This window comes from Lipophrys pholis (genome assembly GCF_963383615.2).
Source record: "Lipophrys pholis genome assembly, chromosome: 4".
NCBI classification, from domain to species: domain Eukaryota; kingdom Metazoa; phylum Chordata; class Actinopteri; order Blenniiformes; family Blenniidae; genus Lipophrys; species Lipophrys pholis.
The window spans coordinates 34,953,204-34,972,897 of NC_137637.1; the positions used below are offsets into that span (position 1 = coordinate 34,953,204).

Sequence of the window (19,694 nt, forward strand, 5' to 3'; positions counted from 1 at the left end):
GTTAAAATTATGAGTATTTGTAAAAATGTTAATTTTATCTTTGTGTATGAACATGAATCATCCTGTACATCCAGTAAATCCAGTAAATACAGTAAATACAGTACATGTACTGCTTGTGACGGCCTGTAGGGGGAATCATTACACACTGTTGAATACAGAATAATTAAAGCTTATCAGCCACAAAAGTTCCACTTTAAATTCTATTTCTGTCAATAATAGCGCAGCATATCATTTGATGGTGTGTACAGTAACTCCTGTGTTTATTCTTGAGTGCCCCTCCTGCAGTTCCATGTTTATTACCTCCATAACGCTCTCCTCGCTCAGAGGCTTACCGGCTGCTGAAAATCCCTCCATGAGAGCGAGGCTGGAGCTTCCCTCCAGGATTACAGCTTGAGGAAGATTTAGAGACACACTCAAGTTGGACACTCCCTCCTTGCCGCTACGCCCAACAAAACACTGAATGTATGACGAGGAAAATGTCTGCTGGGCCACTTGGACAGAAGACGGGGAGGACTGAACCTTCACGGTGGGAATGTTTCTCCCTGACCCCCTGTGGAGAGACGAGGACGGAGTGACCAGCGTCTCCTCGGGAGTCCAGGGATGAACGTCGGGCCGGCCATGGCTCCAGCGTCTCCGGGCCAGAGCGGCAGCCCAACTCTGGCCTCCCTCTCTCCCAAGATGACCACCTTCCAGTCTTTGGGATCTCTGTCGGCGGGGAAGTTCTCGCCGTCGCTGGCCAGAGCCTCCAGCCCTCGGCAGGAGAAACGGGCCTCAGGCGGCCTGAACTCCGCCGGCCCGTCCATCATGACCTCCCCGAAGCTCTGGCAGAAGGCCTCCGTCTCCAGACTGGCCGAGGAGTTCTTCTGGATCGGTGGCAGCGTGGTGGCACAGCCCAAATGGAGATGGGGACAGATAGGTAAAACATTATTTATATATATAGATATATATTTATATATACACTCAGATCCAACCTAGTCCAAATTATAATGATTCATTTTACTGTGAGACTCAGAAACGTGAGATTACAAACGGGCTGTTGGGCCTGAAAATCACTTCAAGATGAAGTTGGAAGAAATGAGTGTCGTTTTAAACCTGGAGAAGTGAAAAGCTCCACTCGGGCTCTGAACGTCTCACAAGCGGCTGCAGACAGAACAGAAGCGTGGAGCAGATAATGGGCATATGGACACAGACAATCCTCCGGGATTAGCCTCCATGATGTGCCGGGGTGCGTCACATGAATCTGAGCTTCAGATTACAAAGGAAGGTTTCCTGAACATGAAACAATTAACCTGAAAATGATCCTGCTGCCACCAGGAAGATATTCACCTCGGATTCACATTTGTTTTTCCACTAAAGTTATTGTTTGTGCAGCATGTGAACGCCACAGTGAGATTAATGGAAGGAATTGTTGTGTTAAATCGTCTAAACTCAGCAGGTGGTCGTCCTGCTTTCCAGACAGTGAGTTCACGTATATTCTTCTTGCAGGTTGTTTCATATTATCAGCGCATAAACAGCTTTTTAAATCCGCGTGACGCAGCCTATAATCTCCTGAACAAGTGCTTGATGGTAAACCTCTAATAACCTCGGGGTTCCTGTGGAGGGACGGTAACGTCCTCCTGCTGCTCGCCGTCACACGGTTCCTTCCACTGAATATCAGCGTCAATCAAAGTCCTGCAGTCCTGATGCAGGACACGTAAAAGTGGACTGACGGTTTCCTGGAGCTGCACTTTGCTCTCATAGAGAGAAAGTATCTGAGCTGAGAGGAGTTTGCATGTTGTCTCTGTGTTAATTGGCGATGTGTGTCCCTGCAGTGGAGCGGTGTATGTGCACCATGCAGGCTGGAACCCAGATGAGCAAACTGAAGGGGAAGAAGAAAGGTCTGGTCCGCTTCTTCTACCTGGACGAGCACAAGTCCTGCATCCGGTGGCGGCCCTCCAGGAAGCACGACAAGGCCAAGAGTGAGGCAGCGACCAATCACCTGCTCACTGCTTATAGAGCTCTGCTTTCACAGGACGGTCAAACATCCTGCTGCACCCGCAGACAAACACACATAAAAGTACAAAGACGTCACTCTTCTTTCACAGAAGTGGCTTGAAATTCAACTGAATATTTGTCTCTTTCTCTTTCCATCCAGACACTCATTTTTTAAAAGTACATAAACAATTGTGAGAATACTTGGATTTTAGTGGTTTAGTTTGTGAGAAAACTTTTCCGACAATCAGCATCATTCAATTGGTAAAGTTTGAAACTTTTATCTATTTTAATAAAATAGAATTGTTCACATCTCAGCTTGGTCTGAATGTCACAGACATTTTAGAACTTTCACAATAAGTTCAGAACTCTGCTTTAATGGCTGAGAGAGATGTGATCGCTCCCTCTCAGATGAAACAATGAAAAGAAGAAATAGTATTGAGGAGTCGAACCGGCGTGATGCACATCCAGACACATGAAATAATCCTGAACCGAGAGCAGTGAATTAATCTACACTTGATGTGAGATACTGGAGCGGAACCTGCATGTGATTGTTGGATCCTAAACCTCAACACTGACTCCTAACCTGAGCCTAGATTTAGTTCTATAGACAAATTAACAATCTGCACTTCATTTAGCATCAGAAAGAAAAAATGTAAAAAAGAAAATCTACTCCTTTAATATAAGTGTAAACACATTCAGGTGTTAAGGGGTTAAACATTATATTTTAAAAGCTCAACATTTGATCCACAGTCTGAACATTATCACAGAGAAACACGAACCTGCTCTGAAACTGCTGACAGCTTCTTTTTAATCCTGTTCCAGTCACTATTGACTCCATTCACGAGGTCTGCGAGGGGAAACGCTCCGAGATCTTCAGGCGTTACGCCGACAACCGCTTCGACCCAAACTGCTGCTTCAGCATTTACTACGGCGAGCGCGTGAAGTCCCTGGACCTGGTGACCACCAACGCCGAGGAGGCCCGAACCTGGATCACCGGGCTGAAGTACCTCATGGCCGGCATCAGCGATGAGGACAGTTTGGCTCGGAGGCAGCGCACCCGAGATCAATATCCTTTATCCACAGTCTCTCTCTCTCTGAAGGACACTTCAGCTTGAGTTAGATAGACGTGATGGTATGGAATGATGAGCTTGAACCTTAACTGCGGTCGTACGTGGTTACAGCAGACCTTCTCTGAGGCCGACAAAAACGGAGACGGCACCCTGAGTATCGGAGAAGTTCACCAGCTGCTGCACAAACTCAACGTCAACTTACCCAAGCAGAAGGTCAGAGAGATGTTTCAGGTAAGACCTCACAGCACCGGAGAAGAGGCCAGCATGAACCCGAGGAAAGTCCATCCTGCACGCAAAGCCAGTACTTTATAGAACCTGAATTACTAGTTTGTTCATGTGGATGCACCTCGACCTCTGTTCAGCGAGTGTCTGGCCAATAGTTCTCCTCTGAAGCCGTTTGCTCATTGGAATGAAGAGTTTGTCCATCGAGCTGATTCCAGCCGCTGTGGAAAGGCTTTAACCTCCAGGTCCCAGTCCTGGAGGTGGAAAGGCTTTAACCTCCAGGTCCCAGTCCTGGAGGTGGAAAGACTTTAACCTCCAGGTCCCAGTCCTGGAGGTGGAAAGGCTTTAACCTCCAGGTCCCAGTCCTGGAGGTGGAAAGGCTTTAACCTCCAGGTCCCAGTCCTGGAGGTGGAAAGGCTTTAACCTCCAGGTCCCAGTCCTGGAGGTGGAAAGACTTTAACCTCCAGGTCCCAGTCCTGGAGGTGGAAAGGCTTTAACCTCCAGGTCCCAGTCCTGGAGGTGGAAAGGCTTTAACCTCCAGGTCCCAGTCCTGGAGGTGGAAAGGCTTTAACCTCCAGGTCCCAGTCCTGCTCCCGGCCCCTCCAGATTGGTAAAACAAGCAGAGCTGATTAGAAAAGAGATGAAATGGTTAAACATCCTTCCTTCCTGTGGCCAAAAGACTCTGGAACTATTAGTTACAGCGGCGGGAAAGAACATTGAGCGATAGAACCAGCAGGTGGCGGTGATGCAACATTCACAGAAGCAAACTGCTGTTAAACCCAGAAGAAGAAGAACTATTAGTCACTGTAAAGCCTTGTACATACTAATATCTAGAATTACTTATTCAATCTTTACCCTGTCTTATTTGATATCAAATGTTCTTTATATATATTTTGTGTGAAGCAAAATGCTTAAATGAATTTCCTTTTGGGATACATAAAGTATTTCTATTCTGTTCTATTCCCTCAAAATTGTCTGAAAAATAGAAAGGAAAGATGAAACCACAAAAATCAGCTGCTAAAACTGCTGAAAATGTCATGACATGTTGACCATCCTAAATTGTAATTGAAACTCCACAAATCCAACCTAAGAAACTTCTGAACATTTGGAACTTCAGAAGCTGCGTTTGCCTCAATAAAAAAGTTCAACTTGTTTTCAGCTCCGGTTAAATTTGATTTGGTGGAATTAAAAAAAAGAAAAAAACTATTTTGGTCATAGAGCTTTGTGTGTGTGTGTGTGTGTGTGTGTGTGTGTGTGTGTGTGTGTGTGTGTGTGTGTGTGTGTGTGTGTGTGTGTGTGTGTGTGTGTGTGTGTTGAACCCTGTCATCTCCACCTGTCAGCTGGGATCAGCTCCAGCTCCCTGTGAGTCAGGATACAACAAATAAAACAGATTTAGTGATAAATACATTTCCCATACGTAAAAAAAAAAAAAAAGACATTCAGCAGAAAATACAAAGTAAAAAAAAGTAAAATCAAATATAACACCAGTGGATTCCAGTTATATTAGTAATCAACAACAATGTCATAAAAAAAAAATGAAATATGAAGATTTGCAAGTAAATATGAAAATTAATTTACTAGAAAAGAAAAAATCCTTCATATTTCCATTTTCTTTAAATGTGTTTGGTCTGATGTTTCATCAGAGAGGCAGTGGGGTAAGAAGGCAGAAGAGAAAGGCTGCAGACGGCTCCAGTAGAGGAATATGTTAGTACAGTATTCCTGGCAGAGCGCTGGAGGAGAGTTCCACAGGACGAGCATATGGCTCAAACAGATGGCTTTAGTCACACTGCAAGATTGCTTCAGTCCAGTTACACCCCCCCACCCCCAAACCACCCCCAAACCACCCCCCCCACCCCCAAACCACCCCAAAAACGGGGTTTTTTCTTGTTATCTCAACACAAACTGCCAGACGACTTATCTGTGGCTCATAAAGTGCCTTGGTGGCTATCTGCAGGAAGCAGACACGGACGACAACCAGGGATCTCTTGGCTTTGAGGAGTTCTGCTCCTTCTACAAGATGATTTCCACTCGCAGAGATCTCTACCTGATTCTGATCTCCTACAGCAATCAGAAAGAAGTCATGGATCTGCACGACCTGGCACGCTTCCTGGAAGCTGAGCAGAAGGTAGAAATGAGTCAAAACCTCACCGATCTTTCATTTCAGGAGCAAATCTCACTTATTGCAGGTGTTGTTGCCGCTCAACGTGTTTCCAGTCCAAACAGTCTCCACATTCAATTACAGGCATGAATTCAGCCTCGTGTGCATTTAAGAGGGTAATCTAGATGAAGTGACGTTTCTTTGAAAGGCTCATATAAGAACTAATGTTTGACCAGTCCAGGTTGAGGCGCTTGCTGTGTGGCTGTTGCATGTTCTCTCTCGGTATCTTTCATTTTGAAGACAAACATCAGTACTTTTTCCTCTTTCCACTCCTCAAGTGGCTCGTTTCTTGTTTTAACAGGAGGAAACACTGAACACACCGAAGCTGCAGAAACTGAAGAATTTAACAATCAATCAACATTAATATTGGTCGAACACTTCGACTTCCTGTTTCGATTTCAAAATACAATGTTGAGAAAATAATATCTATATGTGCATAAATACTCTTGAGTACATTTTGGCTCCTGAACTTTCTAACTTTTATTTAAGCAAAGAAGCTGAATCTTTCCTTTCAGGCCTTTTTTTACTCTTACAATCGAAGGATGTGTTTGTAGTTTTAAAAACGTTCTCACCCAAAAAACTTTGCTTTTAAGTGAAACAGGGACTTTGTCAAGTAGAATTAGTGTCAATGCAGAAACTACCAGCCAGCGTCTCCTGATCTGTCTCCTGTTTCTGTTTCACGGAGAAGCTGCGAGGCCTGACCAGAGAGCATCTCATCGACATCATCGTCCAGTTTGAGCCATGTCCCCTCAACCTCCAGCGCATGGTTCTGGGTATCGACGGTACGAAGAGAAACTGCAAGAGCGTCACACGTGAAGCACGGTTCAGTCACTTGGTTTGAAACGATTCTTCCCCCTCAGGTTTCACCAACTACATGCGGAGTCCCGCAGGAGACATCTTCAACCCCGAGCACAACCAGGTGAACCAGGACATGACGCAGCCTCTCTCCAACTACTTCATCTCCACGTCACACAACACCTACCTGACCGGCGACCAGCTGCTCTCCCAGTCCAGGGTGGAGATGTACGCCTACGTGCTGCAGGCCGGCTGCCGCTGTGTGGAGGGTGAGAGTCTGCAAAGCAGCGCCTCCAGCTGGCCTCAGCACACACTCACGTTCATCTTCACTCACTTTGGTTCAGTTTGATCTTAATTTGGACAAACAGGTGGAATGATCGCCTATAAATACGGACAAATTCTGATTTTCTTAAAATCTTAGTGCAAAGAGATAAAATAAAATTGAATTTGATTTAGAAACTTTCCCAATCAAGATTGTGCCATCTAAATAAAAAACATTTCTGACATGTTTTTAACCAAACAGTTGTTATTATCTATTATTACCAAACCACCTGAGTGGAGTGGCTTTCATCTGAATTCAATGTTTCTAGTTTCCTCTGCTTCATAACTACAGAGGCATTGGTGGAGGGTTTTAATTATTCCTATTTTATTTTAGGTCAACTCCTCTCACCTAAACAAAGTGATCCCTTTTTAAAGTGTTTCCACAATGCAAGGTCATTTCTGAGGGCCAGACTGGACCTACACTCCTGATACACACACTGTACTAAGTTGTGTAGAAAATAATCGCTTTTTAAATACTTCTCCTCATATTCTGCTTAACCAGAGTCAATCCCAGTCCTACAGGCAGTTTAGAGTCACTAATTAACCTCCAATGTAGGTTTTGGCTTGTAGAAAGCAGAGGATTAAACACAACTCGAGCTCGTCAAGGGAAAACATCAAACGCTGCACAGAAAGGCTCCAAACCCAGTTCGCCCTGAGATATTACCACCACGGTAAAGTCACCCTGAAACACTGGTCAGCTTAATTACTTTTAACATTCAACACAATGGAGTGATTTTACATTTTATGTATCATCACATCACATCCTGGATTCACATCTCTAAGTATTTGTTCTGAATGGCAATAAAAAGCTGAAGTAAAACATACTGGACCAGATGTAATAAAGACACAGTTTGAATATTATGTGTGACAATTACCAAACTACTTTCCTTCTGCCACCTCCTGTCACAAGGTTACCTGGAATTTTATTTTCAGTTCAAGTTAGAACCTTGAATTGTAAAATACAGGAAATTCACTGGCGTTTATTTCTAGTTACTCTCCATTCTTTTCTTTGAAACTTGTGTAGTTACATCAAGTTGTCATTAACAGCAAGTTTAAAGAAGGATAGTTCAACTGAAAAATAAATACTCATAAAGTACCTGAGAATCACCTCCCAGTAGGCCCCGCCCACTTCCTGCCTATCTGCCTTTTATTGGCACTTTGTTCTGATTGGTTGAGTTTCAGAGTTCCAGGTGTTTGTAGCTGGGCGGCCATGTTTGTAGTTCTACTGTCTAATCAGGAACCAGGTTGAAATGTCATGTTTGTCATGTGTCCTCTGTTAGTGGACTGCTGGGACGGACCAGACGGAGAGCCCATAATCCATCACGGCTACACTTTAACGTCCAAAATCCTCTTCAAAGACGTGGTTGAAACAATCAACAAATATGCCTTCACTAAATCCCAGTAAGTGTCCTGGATACTGGTCGTGTTCGTCTCAGCAAAGCTGTGAGAAACATCACGTCTAACTGCCTGGCCTCCGCAGGTACCCGGTCATCCTGTCCATAGAGAACCACTGCACTGTGCCTCAGCAGAAAAAGATGGCCGCCTACCTGAAGGAGGTGCTGCAGGACAAGCTGGACCTGTCCAACGTCAACGCACACGAGTGCAAGAAGCTGCCGTCGCCGGAGATCCTGAAGGGAAAAGTTTTAGTCAAGGTGCTTCTCAGTCCGCAGTGATGAAGATGATAAGAATGTTAAACATATAAAACTCACATTCAAGAAGGAATTCTTGGTTTTCAGGGGAAAAAACTTCCTGCAAACCTCGATTCTGACGTGGAGGAGGGAGACGTGTCTGATGAAGACACTGGGGATGAGGAAGAGGAGGAAGAAGATGATGATGATGATGATGACGATAACTGTCAGGTTGGGGATGGATGGATGGATGGATGGATGGACGGATGGGTGGATGGATGGATGGATGGATGGATGGATGGATGGATGGATGGATGGATGGATGGATGGGTGGGTGGGTGGATGGACGGATGGATGGATGGGTGGATGGATGGATGGATGGATGGATGGATGGATGGATGGATGGATGGGTGGATGGATGGATGGATGGGTGGGTGGGTGGATGGACGGATGGATGGATGGGTGGATGGATGGATGGATGGATGGATGGATGGATGGATGGATGGATGGATGGGTGGATGGATGGATGGATGGATGGGTGGATGGATGGATGGATGGGTGGATGGATGGGTGGATGGATGGATGGATGGATGGGTGGATGGACGGATGGAGGGATGGACAGAATGATTATCTACATTTTGACTGTTTCAGGATGGAAACAGTGTCACGTCCACTAATCAACCAAAAAAGAAGAAACGGTTTGGAAGATCAATCATTCGGAGTTTCAAGAGAAAAGTCTGTTATTTATTTATTTCCTCAATCTCATTTTCTTGCGATCCATTACAAATTATAAAATTGCCACTAAACTATATGACAGTTTTACCATTTGAACGACGACAACATGTTTCCTCTCTTTATAGAGGAAAAAGAGAGTTCGTGTGAAAAACAAGGCCACGTCAGAGGGTGAGTCGGACTACAGCAGCAGCAGGGAGAGGACACAGATCGTTTACCATCCCAAGTGAGTCCAGACATTGTTTTCAGGAAGTTAATCTAAAGAGGAGAGCTTAAATTCATGTGTGACTTTCCCTTCAGAAAAAGGAAAACGATGAGGCTGTCCCGGGCGCTGTCGGACCTGGTGAAATACACCAAGTCAGTGCGCGTGCACGAGATAGAAACACAAGGTAAGACCTTCACGGGGACAATAACTCGCAGTGCGTTCTGTGGACGGATGTCCTCATGGTGTTGCGGTTGTGCGTGTGGCAGCATTTACAAACAGCTGGCAGGTCTCGTCACTGAACGAGACGGTGATGAACCAGATCTTACTGCTGAAGCCGGGCGAGCTGGTGCGCTTCAACCAGCGGCAGCTGATCCGGGTCTACCCGTCCAACTACCGGGTGGACTCCAGCAACTTCAGCCCTCAGCCATACTGGAACACAGGATGTCACATGGGTATGAAGACCGGAAGACTCCCCTGATTCCTGCGCGGCTTCTGCAGCTTCTCATTCATTTCTTCTCAATTCATTTCAGTTGCCATGAATTATCAGACTGAGGGTCGTATGCTGGAACTGAACCGAGCCAAGTTCTCCAGCAACGGAAACTGTGGATATATTCTGAAGCCCAAGTGCATGTGTAAATGTAGGTATCAGTGTGGCGTGTTGAGTTAAAGGGGTCCAGCTTATCATCTCCTCCTGGTCTGGTCGCTCCAGAAACCTTCAGTGTTCTAAGTTTCTAGCTCCTCCTTGATTTTCCTCATTTGAATATTGGATCATAGGAGCTACATTCAGAATCTGCTGTGTCTGTGTGAGCTGGACTGGCTCCGCCCACACATGCCCATCTTGGGAAGAGGAGGAAGTACTTCCTCTCGTGGTGCCATGTGCCAGAGCAGAGCTGCCTAATTGTGGGAGGAGTCAAAGGGAGGGCCTACCTTGATGACACTATATAGGGTTTGATTCTGATTGGCTGGTTGGAGCAACACACTTTGTAAAACCTGAAACAAGCCAGGGACAGAGAGGACAGACTGTCTTCACTTCTGGGGCGTCAGTCCAGGGATGGGGACGAGTAGTACTGCTGGAGAACCTTTAGGAAGTGGATTTAGCAGAATATGAGCCTTTTAATACCACGCTGTGTGGTGGAGGATGTGATAACTGCTTCTGTGTTTTTTTAGCTGCCTTTAACCCCATGCTGGAAGGTTCAGTACCAGGACACAAAAAGACTCAGCTGGTGCTGAAGATCATCAGCGGACAGCAACTTCCCAAACCCAGAGACTCCATGTTTGGAGACAGAGGAGAGGTGAAAACAAAACAAAACCAAAAGAAAATACAGAATGACATAATTGATGCACCTCAGATAACAAATTTAGTCTCTAAATGTCTTTGTTTTTAGATAATCGATCCCTTTGTGGAGGTTGAGATCATTGGTCTGCCTGTAGATTGCTCCAAGCAGCAAACCAGAGTGGTGGATGATAACGGTACAACGGCGGCGGAAACTCTCATCAATACGTCACAGTTGACCTTTCTGTGTGGTTACGTCACCGAAACTCCTCCTCCGTGCAGGTTTCAACCCGATGTGGGAGGAGACCCTCGTCTTCAGCATCCAGATGCCGCAGATCGCCCTGGTGAGATTTCAGGTGTGGGATCACGATCCCATCGGGCGAGATTTCATCGGGCAGAGGACGATAGCGTTCATCAGCATGATGCCAGGTACCGTTTAGGGTCGAACCTCCACAGATGGGTGTTTGATGAAGTTTGATGAATTTTCTTTGCAGAATATTTGTTTATCAGGGACACAATTTTATTTTGCTCTACCAAAACACCCTAAAACCCATTTCACACAACCATGAACAGAACATCAACTAACAGGTGAAGTTCAAAGAAAAGGTAGCAAAGAATAAGCCCAAAAGAGTGAAAGTTAGAACTAGATTTCTCTCATTATTTCACCTTTAAGTATATTAGATAAGCATATATTTTATGTCAAATTCTCCATAAAAATCTAGGCTACTAACTTTTGACTTAATGTGAAATTTCTGCACGGAGGCAGACACACAAAGTACGTTAGGTTTTTAATACAAATCATCATCCAGAGAGAAAAGTTTAATCTAAGGAGTTTGTACGACTCACGCTAGGAATAGATGTCATTCGACGCGAGGAAGAAAGAAAGTACTGATTAAAGGATCTGACTGGTATTTCCCAGCATGCCTTCTGCTTTGTCATTTTCAAGAATAGCAAATAACTAATAAATTGTACCTGATATTGTCAAAATTAAACATTTTGTTTTGGAGCCAAATGTAAAAGAAATGATTTGTACAACCATGAGTGTAAAAAGGTCAAACGTAGCGGCAGACTGGTTTGTTTTTTTATTCTGGGTCTTTGGCATACTTTGAATGTATTTTAATGTGAAAGACAAAGTTCAGCATCTACTTGTTGTTCAGTCTTTGTTGGTACGTAAATAAAAGCTGAACTTTTCCCTTCATTGTTTCTGAAGGCTACCGGCACGTTTACCTGGAAGGAATGGCCGCGTCGTCCATCTTTGTTCACGTTGCAATTCATGATGCAACAGGAAAGGTACGACATTCAGAAACGAGCTTGTTTTATCTTAGATTGGAAGATCTCTAATCATTTCCGTGTGTAACACAGATTAAGCCTGTTCACGCTGTGCAAGCGGCTCGGAAACACATCCAGAAAGCAGCTCAGAAGCACATGAAGGCTCCTCAGAGGCAGCCATCTTTAGACTCCTCCGTCCAGTCCTCCGAAGACGGACGCGCTCTGTACTTCCGCAAAGATCTGGACACCGTCTCCCAGGACAGCAGGAATGGCGAATTGTCTTTTCTGCTCCAAGGGCCGGCTTCCAAGGCTTCCCTCCACAGAGGGACCTTGAGCGAGCCGGTGAAGCGAGCTCACCGGGTTAAAATTCACGAACCGCCAGAGACCAGGAGAGGCATCTTCAGCCGGATGTCCTCCACCGATTCCCATCAGTCTGGCGTTGCGCCCTGCATGAGAGCGGAAAGCTTCGACCTGGAGACCTTTTCCCAGCCTCCCTGTCCCGACGCTCCTGCTCTCGACAGCCACAATCCCATCATTCAGGAGGAGCTGGAGAACGAGTTACCAGAGTCCGACTGTGCTGCGCAGCAGACCGTTCAGACGTCTGAGTCTCAGCAGCCACAGCCATCTGAATTAGCCCCCCCGGCCCCCCCGCCCCCCGACGGGGACGTCACCGCCGCCGCCACTGCCAGCGAGCCCCCACTGCAAACTGAGGGTCAGAACGACCCCCCCCCTCAGCCTCAGTCTGTGCCACAACCTGAAGCCAGAGCGCCGCCGCTCATCCCCCCGCCCTCCCCCGCCAGGGTCAGACGGACCCTGGAGGCCCCCGCCACCCCCCGGCCGCCCATACGGACCAAGGCCCGCTCAAGCAGTTGCCCTCGAAAACAGACTACCTCTCCTCAGACGCCCGTGGCGAGCCGCCGGCCCGCCCTGCAGTGGTCGGCGCAGCGCGCTCAGGGTCATGGTAGCCATGGCGACCAGGTGAGCCACGTCCCCAACGGCCTCTGCCTGTCCGACAGCTTGTCCAGCAGCAGCGACAGCCTGGAGCTCCTGCCCCCCCGCCGCCCGCCCCCCGGGGGGGAGGGCACCCTGCAGAGGGAGATGAAGGCCCTGTTCGACCAGAAGATGAGAGAGATCCGCTGCAAATCACCGCTTTTCCAAGACGGTAGGAATTTGTGGTGAAACAACAGGAAGAAAATAAAAACGCTGGGTTTTGTTTTCACGGTTTTACGCTTGTGTCTGCAGATTAGACCTCGGGTTAGAGTGTCGATATCGAGAAGGAAAGGAACAACAACCACACACAGACGAGCGAGGACGATGACGACCGACTCACAGCAGGAACTTTATTTTTCTCTTTAGTTCTTCTGAAATGTTTACAATCATCAGCTTCTACCTATGAAATGATTTTTTAGAAAGAAATTTCATGATGCCGCTGCCAATTTCCCATAAACATGTTAAAGGGTTGAAAATAGTAAATCAAAGAAGGATTGTAGATTTTTTGTTTTTCGTTTTTTTTTTTTTTTTACAAAGTCAAACTGCAGTGTTTCATTTAAATTTTAGGGCTGGTGTGTAAAAACAATAAATGATATATTTTACTAAACTTGAGTTTGTTATCATTCTAAATCTACGACATGTTCTTGATCTAATCTATAAAAATCTGTAAAATCCTACAAAGGTAAGTTAGAGTTTTTAATAAATATTACCAGAGTCAGTCAGAGATACAAACCCCTACAGAAATAATCTAAAAGTTAAGGAGAATTAATTTTTTTTTCTGAAACTGTTTTTATGCTTTTTCTTTGTCTTTTTCCACATTTTCCTGGGGTGGGTTTGCGTTGCCGTTCCTCAGACGCAGACTCAGCTGCTCGGTCAGGACGGTGCAGCACGACTTCTGTGGAAAACAAGGATCAGAACCAGGAATGAAGAAGACACAATAACACACCAGTCATTTATTGTAAACATGGACGTACAGACGGACCCGAGACGTAACGAAGATATTTGGGATTCTAACCCGGTTTTATCAGCACAGTCAATTCTACGTTAGTCTTTAGAAAAGTTTTTTTCCTTGGTCACGAATATTTTTAACCTTTATTTTCTGCTTTTATTTTATTCGATCACAAACATCAGGAATTCCTTCAATTTATGTCAAACATGAGGCGTGAAGGCCAATAATCCGGCCCAAGGGATTATTTTCCAAAGTTTACGAGTAACTGCTGTCGGTCAGTAATCCCCACAATAAACAGATTAGAAAACATAGAAACAGTGAAACCTAAATCTGAACGGCACAAAGAAGCTGCAGTGAAAGCAGCATGAGTCAGTTTGTGAATAACTGAAGGACGTAGAAATCTCTCAGATTAGAAACCACAGTTTAGTTTGAACAAAAACAAAATGGATTGCTTTGTTTTGTAATATGTTCATTAAATGGCAAATTTCTATTTCTTTGGATTAACAAATTTGGGGAATTTATTCAGTATTGCTTTATTATTCTATCTTTCTGACCCATTGTCATTCAATGAGCCACATTACCTGAAAGACCAACCGGGTCTGGTTGGTCCAGAAACCTTCAGTATTCTAAGGTTCTGACTTCACATCCTTCAAACTATCGGGTTTCTGGTTTTAACCTCCACGAGGATGATTCAAAGTGACAGTGAAGAGGTAAGAACAGCTGACAGTAACATTTATCCACGTGTTGGAATTCAAAAATGACATAGATGATGGATTAATATGAAAACCGCCTATTTCTAAAAGATTTAAATGGGAAAATGCATCATATGGAGTCAAGTTATTACATGTTGTTGTTTTTAAAAATATATATCTAATCCAGTTTTTGACAGAAAAGTATGACATAGGTTGACTCATGATCCGTTCATTGAAGATAATAACAGTTAATAGAATATGACGACCCTCCAACACTATAAAGGGTCTTTAATCAGTCATTGTGTATCAATGACCTGTGTTTTATTTTCCTTGATTTACACTTGATCACGTCAGAACTTCTTCCCTTTCAGCGTAAAGAAGTTGAATTAGTGCATTCTGAGTAATCTGAGTAAATTTGCCACCCGTGCCTCAAAAAATGTGCTGCAGCTCCAAGTCATGAGATGCTCGTGTTGTCACTGGACGGAGGTTGATCCATGAACACATGTAATGTTCACTTACCCTCTGGTCCGCTGCACAGCGGCGACTCTGGGAGGCGAGCTCCAGGACGGCCAGGAGAGCTCCCAGCCCCAGGCCCAGCGAGAGAAGCAGGAACAAGCCCTTCAGGCCGTGTGGCTGCAGCGCCGCAGACCTGGCTTTGTCCGCGATGCAGCTGCTGGCCCACCACTTGCTCCGCAGGTAGGCCAACTCCCCGGCCTCGCTCAGCTGCAGGATGGCCACACTGAGGTTCTTTATGAGGGGAGAACCTGGACGCAGGGAGGTGACACTTGAACCGTCGTTTAAATTCTCCACCATCTCCTCCTGGTCTGGTCGCTCCAGAAACCTTCAGTATTCTAAGTTTCTAGCTCCTCCTTGATTTTCCTCATTTGAATATTGGATCATAGGAGCTGCATTCAGAATCTGCTGTGTCTGTGTGAGCTGGACTGGCTCCGCCCACACATGCCCATCTTGGGAAGAGGAGGAAGTACTTCCTCTCGTGGTGCCATGTGCCAGAGCAGAGCTGCTAATTGTGGGAGGAGTCAAAGGGAGGGCCTACCTTGATTGGGATTGGCTAAACCCCCGATGACACTATATAGGGTTTGATCTCTGATTGGCTGCTTGGAGCAACACACTTTTTAAACCTGAAACAAGCCAGGGACAGAGAGGACAGACTGTCTTCACTTCTGGGACGTCAGTCCAGGTATGGGGACGAGTAGTACTGCTGGAGAACCTTTAGGAAGGGAATTTTACATACTATAAGCCTTTAATTAGTTTGAAGTAGACTCACCGAGGGCGGTGGCGATGCTGTACCCTCTCATGCCAATGACTTCATGAGCTCTGACCAGTTCACAGTGACGGGCGACAGCCAAGTCCAGAGAAACAGACTCCCCAATGAAGGCAAAGTTCCCCTCTTTAGCACGGCGGACGCCTTCATCCATAGACGACACCAAACTCTTTGACCGCTCCATGTGTTCATAAATCCTGCGGTACACTGGGTTGTTTGAATTCTGAGTGAAGGAAAACCTTGTGTTCAGTCGACCCACCAAAATAGTCTAAGAGAAGTAAAATAGATCTGCTTATTTTTATTTCTCATATAAACCTTTCCTTCAAATATATAGCAAACTTGCTTTAATAATTAATACATTTTCACTTTAGAGTTCTTTTCGCTTTACGTCTCAATTTTCTCCAGATGTCAGTAGAAACGCTCTTTGTTAGCACTCTCACCTCTCAGAGAGAATAAACCCGGTTCCATTCCAGGCTCGGAGGATTTCTTATGCATGTTCTCACATGAGTTTTTTTCCTCGTCTAGTTTCCTTCCACAGTACAACAACGTGTGTATCAGGTGTGTCTAAATAAGCCTTGTGCTTCAGGAACAACTTGAAATGTTCTACGATTTTACACTCATAAACCAAAAGTAAAGTCTCGACTAAAACTTCTACTGTGATAGATCTACTAAAATTAGAACTACTAATACTGCATAAAATATCTGTATCATTGAAAGCACTTTGTGATTGGAATCAGAGTCACACTGAGGTCCGATAATTCATGTAAAGAGAGACGCTACTGTTGTCGTGATGTTTGGTGCAGACCTCTCCAAGGCTTTGAATGAGGGTTGGTAGAACAGATCTGTCGTCAGGCGCACTTCAGGTGACAGAAATGAACTCCTATCCTCCATTTCTACTTCTCACCTTGAAGAAAGCGAGGGTGGATGAGCCCGTCAGGCAGCCATACTCAATGGTGTCCTGGTTGGCGAGGTCCTCAAAGCCCTTCACCATCAGCTGTTTGGATTCTGGGGTCTTGGAGGAGCTGAGGTTGGAGAAATAACAAGCCAATAGGACGACGCTGAACACCCACCAGGTGCTGCAGACAATCCGTCCTGAAAGAGCTCTGGGATGAGGACCAGCACCTGAAACACAACGCAAAGAAAGAAAACCAGGGGAAGAAAGAAGATTTAGCAGGAAATGGATCAAATGGGTACATATGAACTGAAACGTGTTACCTTGTAGGGTCAGAGCCCCCGCTGTGTACCAGAGGCTGTGCAGGAAACTGAATGTGTTCGCCTCCGTCTGCGGCTGACTCCACTCACATGGGCTGAGTCTGCAGTTTACATTTAAAAAAACGGTTAAATATTAATGTGAAAACACTCGCAGGAATTCTCACTGTCAGATAAAATGTGGAATTGCTCACGGAAGAAAATATCAATAACTGAATCACAACCATCAATGAAAAGTTCCAACCTGGAGATGATAAAGATGCAGGTGGCGGTGCCCACGTAGGCGATGAGAATGCCGACCCAGGTCTCCGCCGTGAAGGGCGACAGGAAATCAAAGAGTCCCGCTCCCTCCGAGATGTCCTTCCTCAGCAGGACGCTGATTCCTGTCTGCATGAAGGGCTTGCTCATCCCCACGGCCTTCTCCCGGGCCGCAGTGAGAGTCAGAGGAGCGATGGCAAGGTCGGCCTCCTGCGGGGAGGGAAGGATGCATCATGGCGAGGAATTCAACTTCAACAACCATTTAAATCCTCACTTTCTCCCCGGGAGCGGTGTCGTGTGCACTCACCCCTCTCACCACCTCCCCGATCATCCCGTTCCAGTTCCCGTTCTCATCCTGTCGCCCGTATGAAGCATCTTTCACCAGCTGCACTCGGTACTTGAGGCCCAGTTTAGCGGCGATTTCAGAGAGCAGGTCCATGCAGAAGCCTTCCAGCTGTGCGCCTTTGGACATGGTGTACGGATCTTGCTGAAATGAAAGAAGTTGTCGAACAACAATCAGTGAATGAATCTGGGGTTTTTTTGTCAGGTGTTTTTAGTGGTGGATCCACAGTTCTATGTGAATTCTGAAAGTGAATTACCTTTATTGTTGTGATCCTCAGCTCGGATTGTACTGGAGTTTGTGGAAAACATGAAGAAACGAGGGACACATTAGTTCAGACGTGAAGAATAATCTCTTCCAAAGGAGCAAAATGAAAAACTAGAACTCCAGTTGGTAAAGTTTTACTCAACGCTGCACATTCAGGATTGATAAGCTGTTTTTGGCTTCAAATCAGTCAAGTTCTTGTGTTTGACGTTCAAAATGTGTCGGTCCAGCACGTAAACAGTAACCCCATAATCATGAGCTAAACACACTAAATAAAAAACTGTTGTATTCAATGCATTATCAAATTGAAAGTGATGAAGCACTGAACACTAGAGCTGCATTTCTGCTGGCAAATACAGCAACACAGTATGAGGTCGTAGAAACACAATACATTTTGTACAGATATTCCCGTTTCCTAAACGATGTATCCTGTGGATATCCAGCTCTATGGTCTGCTTTTGAATGTGCAAACTACATTTTCACATGGTGAGCTTTGGATATGACGCCTGTTCAGTCAAACGGGAGACCCTGTTAATCAGAGAAACTTCCAGAACTCCACGACTGTGTTGCTTTGGTGTAGCCGGTTCTAGAAACAGCCACACAAGAAACACGGAAATCATCCGTCTCGTCCATGTTCTGCACCGCGACACCCGGCTCGGGGTGTTTGGGGGCCTGAACCGATCCCAGCTGACGATGTCGGAGGTCAGGGTGCATCCTGGCCAGATTAGCAGTATGTTGTACTGTGGGAGGAAACATGCGCAACAAACAAGAGAGAACATGCAAACTCCACTCACAGGCCAACAACTTTACTCAAATCTCATATATTCTCACCCATTACTGCACCCCCAGGCATCTGAAGCTGAATATTCTTTAAATGATGTTTGAAAATGGGCAGCGTGGGAGAAATTCCCCCTCGACAGTTCTTAAAGGACACGACTGGTTTTAATGTCGTCAGAGAAGCTGAAATGCAGATATGGACAACGTGAAGTAAAAGAGCGGCTCCTCGTCGGCTTCCGCCCCGTCAATGGTGGTGTTGTGCTCTTCAGACTGAACTCTGACACACAGAGACGTCTGGGGTTAAATCCGGGGTGAATGTGTCGCCTCTCTCCAGACAGAAGAAGTTTCCGGCCTCCAGCGGATCTGGCCGCTCTCCTCTGCTACTCGCGAACTGTTTGCACTCCACAATCTCTTTAGAGCGACGCGTTAATTCAAAGAGTGCCACTGCCACGGCACTGGGAGATGGGGGGGGGCAGTCAAAGAGTATCAAAAGGCTCAATTCAGACCAAGGCCTCGGGGATCCATCGCCACAGGGTGATCCTGACAACCATCAGATCCTCCTTTTCAGAAGATGACACGTAGACAAGCTCTTCAGGCTCCTGTCATTTTCTGGACACTCTGAGACGCGGCGTCTTTGTTCTCGCCACACAGTTGACTTATTACCGTTTTGGTTGTTTTTGCTGAGATTGACAGTTGGCTTGCTTCCTTTTCTGTTTGTTCACAAGAGCTGGACCGGATGCGGTGCCACACTTTGATTTTCGTCTGGGCGGACAGCTTATGTATTTATGTCTTGTCAAGGCTGAGACATTTCCACTGAATCGTGCCGAGACGACACGGAGAATTTGGCAAAGTAAGAAAGCGAGCTGTCATCAGAACGAGTCAGAAATGGAGTGACCGGGTCAAACTTTGAAACGTCGATGTCCACATGCGATGCTTGTTTTTGTTCTGGGACATTTCTCACGTTGCCGGTTACACTTCTACACTGGTGCTCATTCACAAGATTCACACAATCAATCTCTTCTACCGTTTCTGCATGAATACAGACAAACCTCTTACCTGCAGTGCACATTCTCATGTCCAGGAAAAGCCCAGAAGACAGCACCAAACAAGCAAACAGCATCTTGTCTCTTTGGGTTTGACCTCAGTGTTGTAAGAAGACAGAAATCTCTTGGCGTTGCATCTGACAAATGACAAAAATAACTGACAAATTTTACTTTTAGGACTTTTTTCCTCGTAAAAATGCAAAAACAAAACTATCGATACATTAAAGATGATGATGAAGGAGT

General features: G+C 45.6%; 2 protein-coding genes across 2 annotated transcripts; one reads left to right on the forward strand and one right to left on the reverse strand.

Annotated features, from left to right (window-relative positions):
- Window positions 1–380: 380 nt before the first annotated feature.
- plch2b (phospholipase C, eta 2b) lies at window positions 381–13,241 on the forward strand. The gene is made up of 21 exons (XM_080462424.1): window positions 381–916; window positions 1,812–1,958; window positions 2,797–3,040; window positions 3,146–3,275; window positions 5,221–5,391; window positions 6,113–6,206; window positions 6,285–6,488; window positions 7,821–7,941; window positions 8,021–8,192; window positions 8,277–8,399; window positions 8,820–8,903; window positions 9,029–9,126; window positions 9,201–9,289; window positions 9,372–9,557; window positions 9,636–9,743; window positions 10,273–10,397; window positions 10,491–10,575; window positions 10,661–10,807; window positions 11,589–11,668; window positions 11,741–12,809; window positions 12,890–13,241. The coding sequence occupies exons 1-21, from the start codon at window positions 601–603 to the stop codon at window positions 12,892–12,894; spliced, it is 3,798 nt and encodes a 1,265-aa protein (XP_080318550.1). The 5' UTR covers window positions 381–600; the 3' UTR covers window positions 12,895–13,241.
- A 186-nt stretch (window positions 13,242–13,427) lies between these two features.
- On the reverse strand, window positions 13,428–17,508 carry grik6 (glutamate receptor, ionotropic, kainate 6; the record flags this gene model as incomplete). The annotated part of the gene is made up of 7 exons (XM_080462425.1): window positions 17,335–17,508; window positions 17,014–17,237; window positions 16,776–16,873; window positions 16,465–16,682; window positions 15,564–15,783; window positions 14,798–15,042; window positions 13,428–13,532 (listed from the first exon to the last, which is right to left on the reverse strand). The coding sequence occupies exons 1-7, from the start codon at window positions 17,497–17,499 to the stop codon at window positions 13,428–13,430; spliced, it is 1,275 nt and encodes a 424-aa protein (XP_080318551.1). The 5' UTR covers window positions 17,500–17,508.
- Window positions 17,509–19,694: the final 2,186 nt, after the last annotated feature.

Bases quoted from the DNA above. Each gene is read 5' to 3' on its own strand.
- plch2b (XM_080462424.1), top strand. From the start codon at position 601: ATGAACGTCGGGCCGGCCATGGCTCCAGCGTCTCCGGGCCAGAGCGGC. The intron at 3,276-5,220 runs GTAAGACCTCAC...GGCTATCTGCAG, and splicing joins AGGTCAGAGAGATGTTTCAG to GAAGCAGACACGGACGACAA. The intron at 8,904-9,028 runs GTCTGTTATTTA...CTCTCTTTATAG, and splicing joins TTCGGAGTTTCAAGAGAAAA to AGGAAAAAGAGAGTTCGTGT.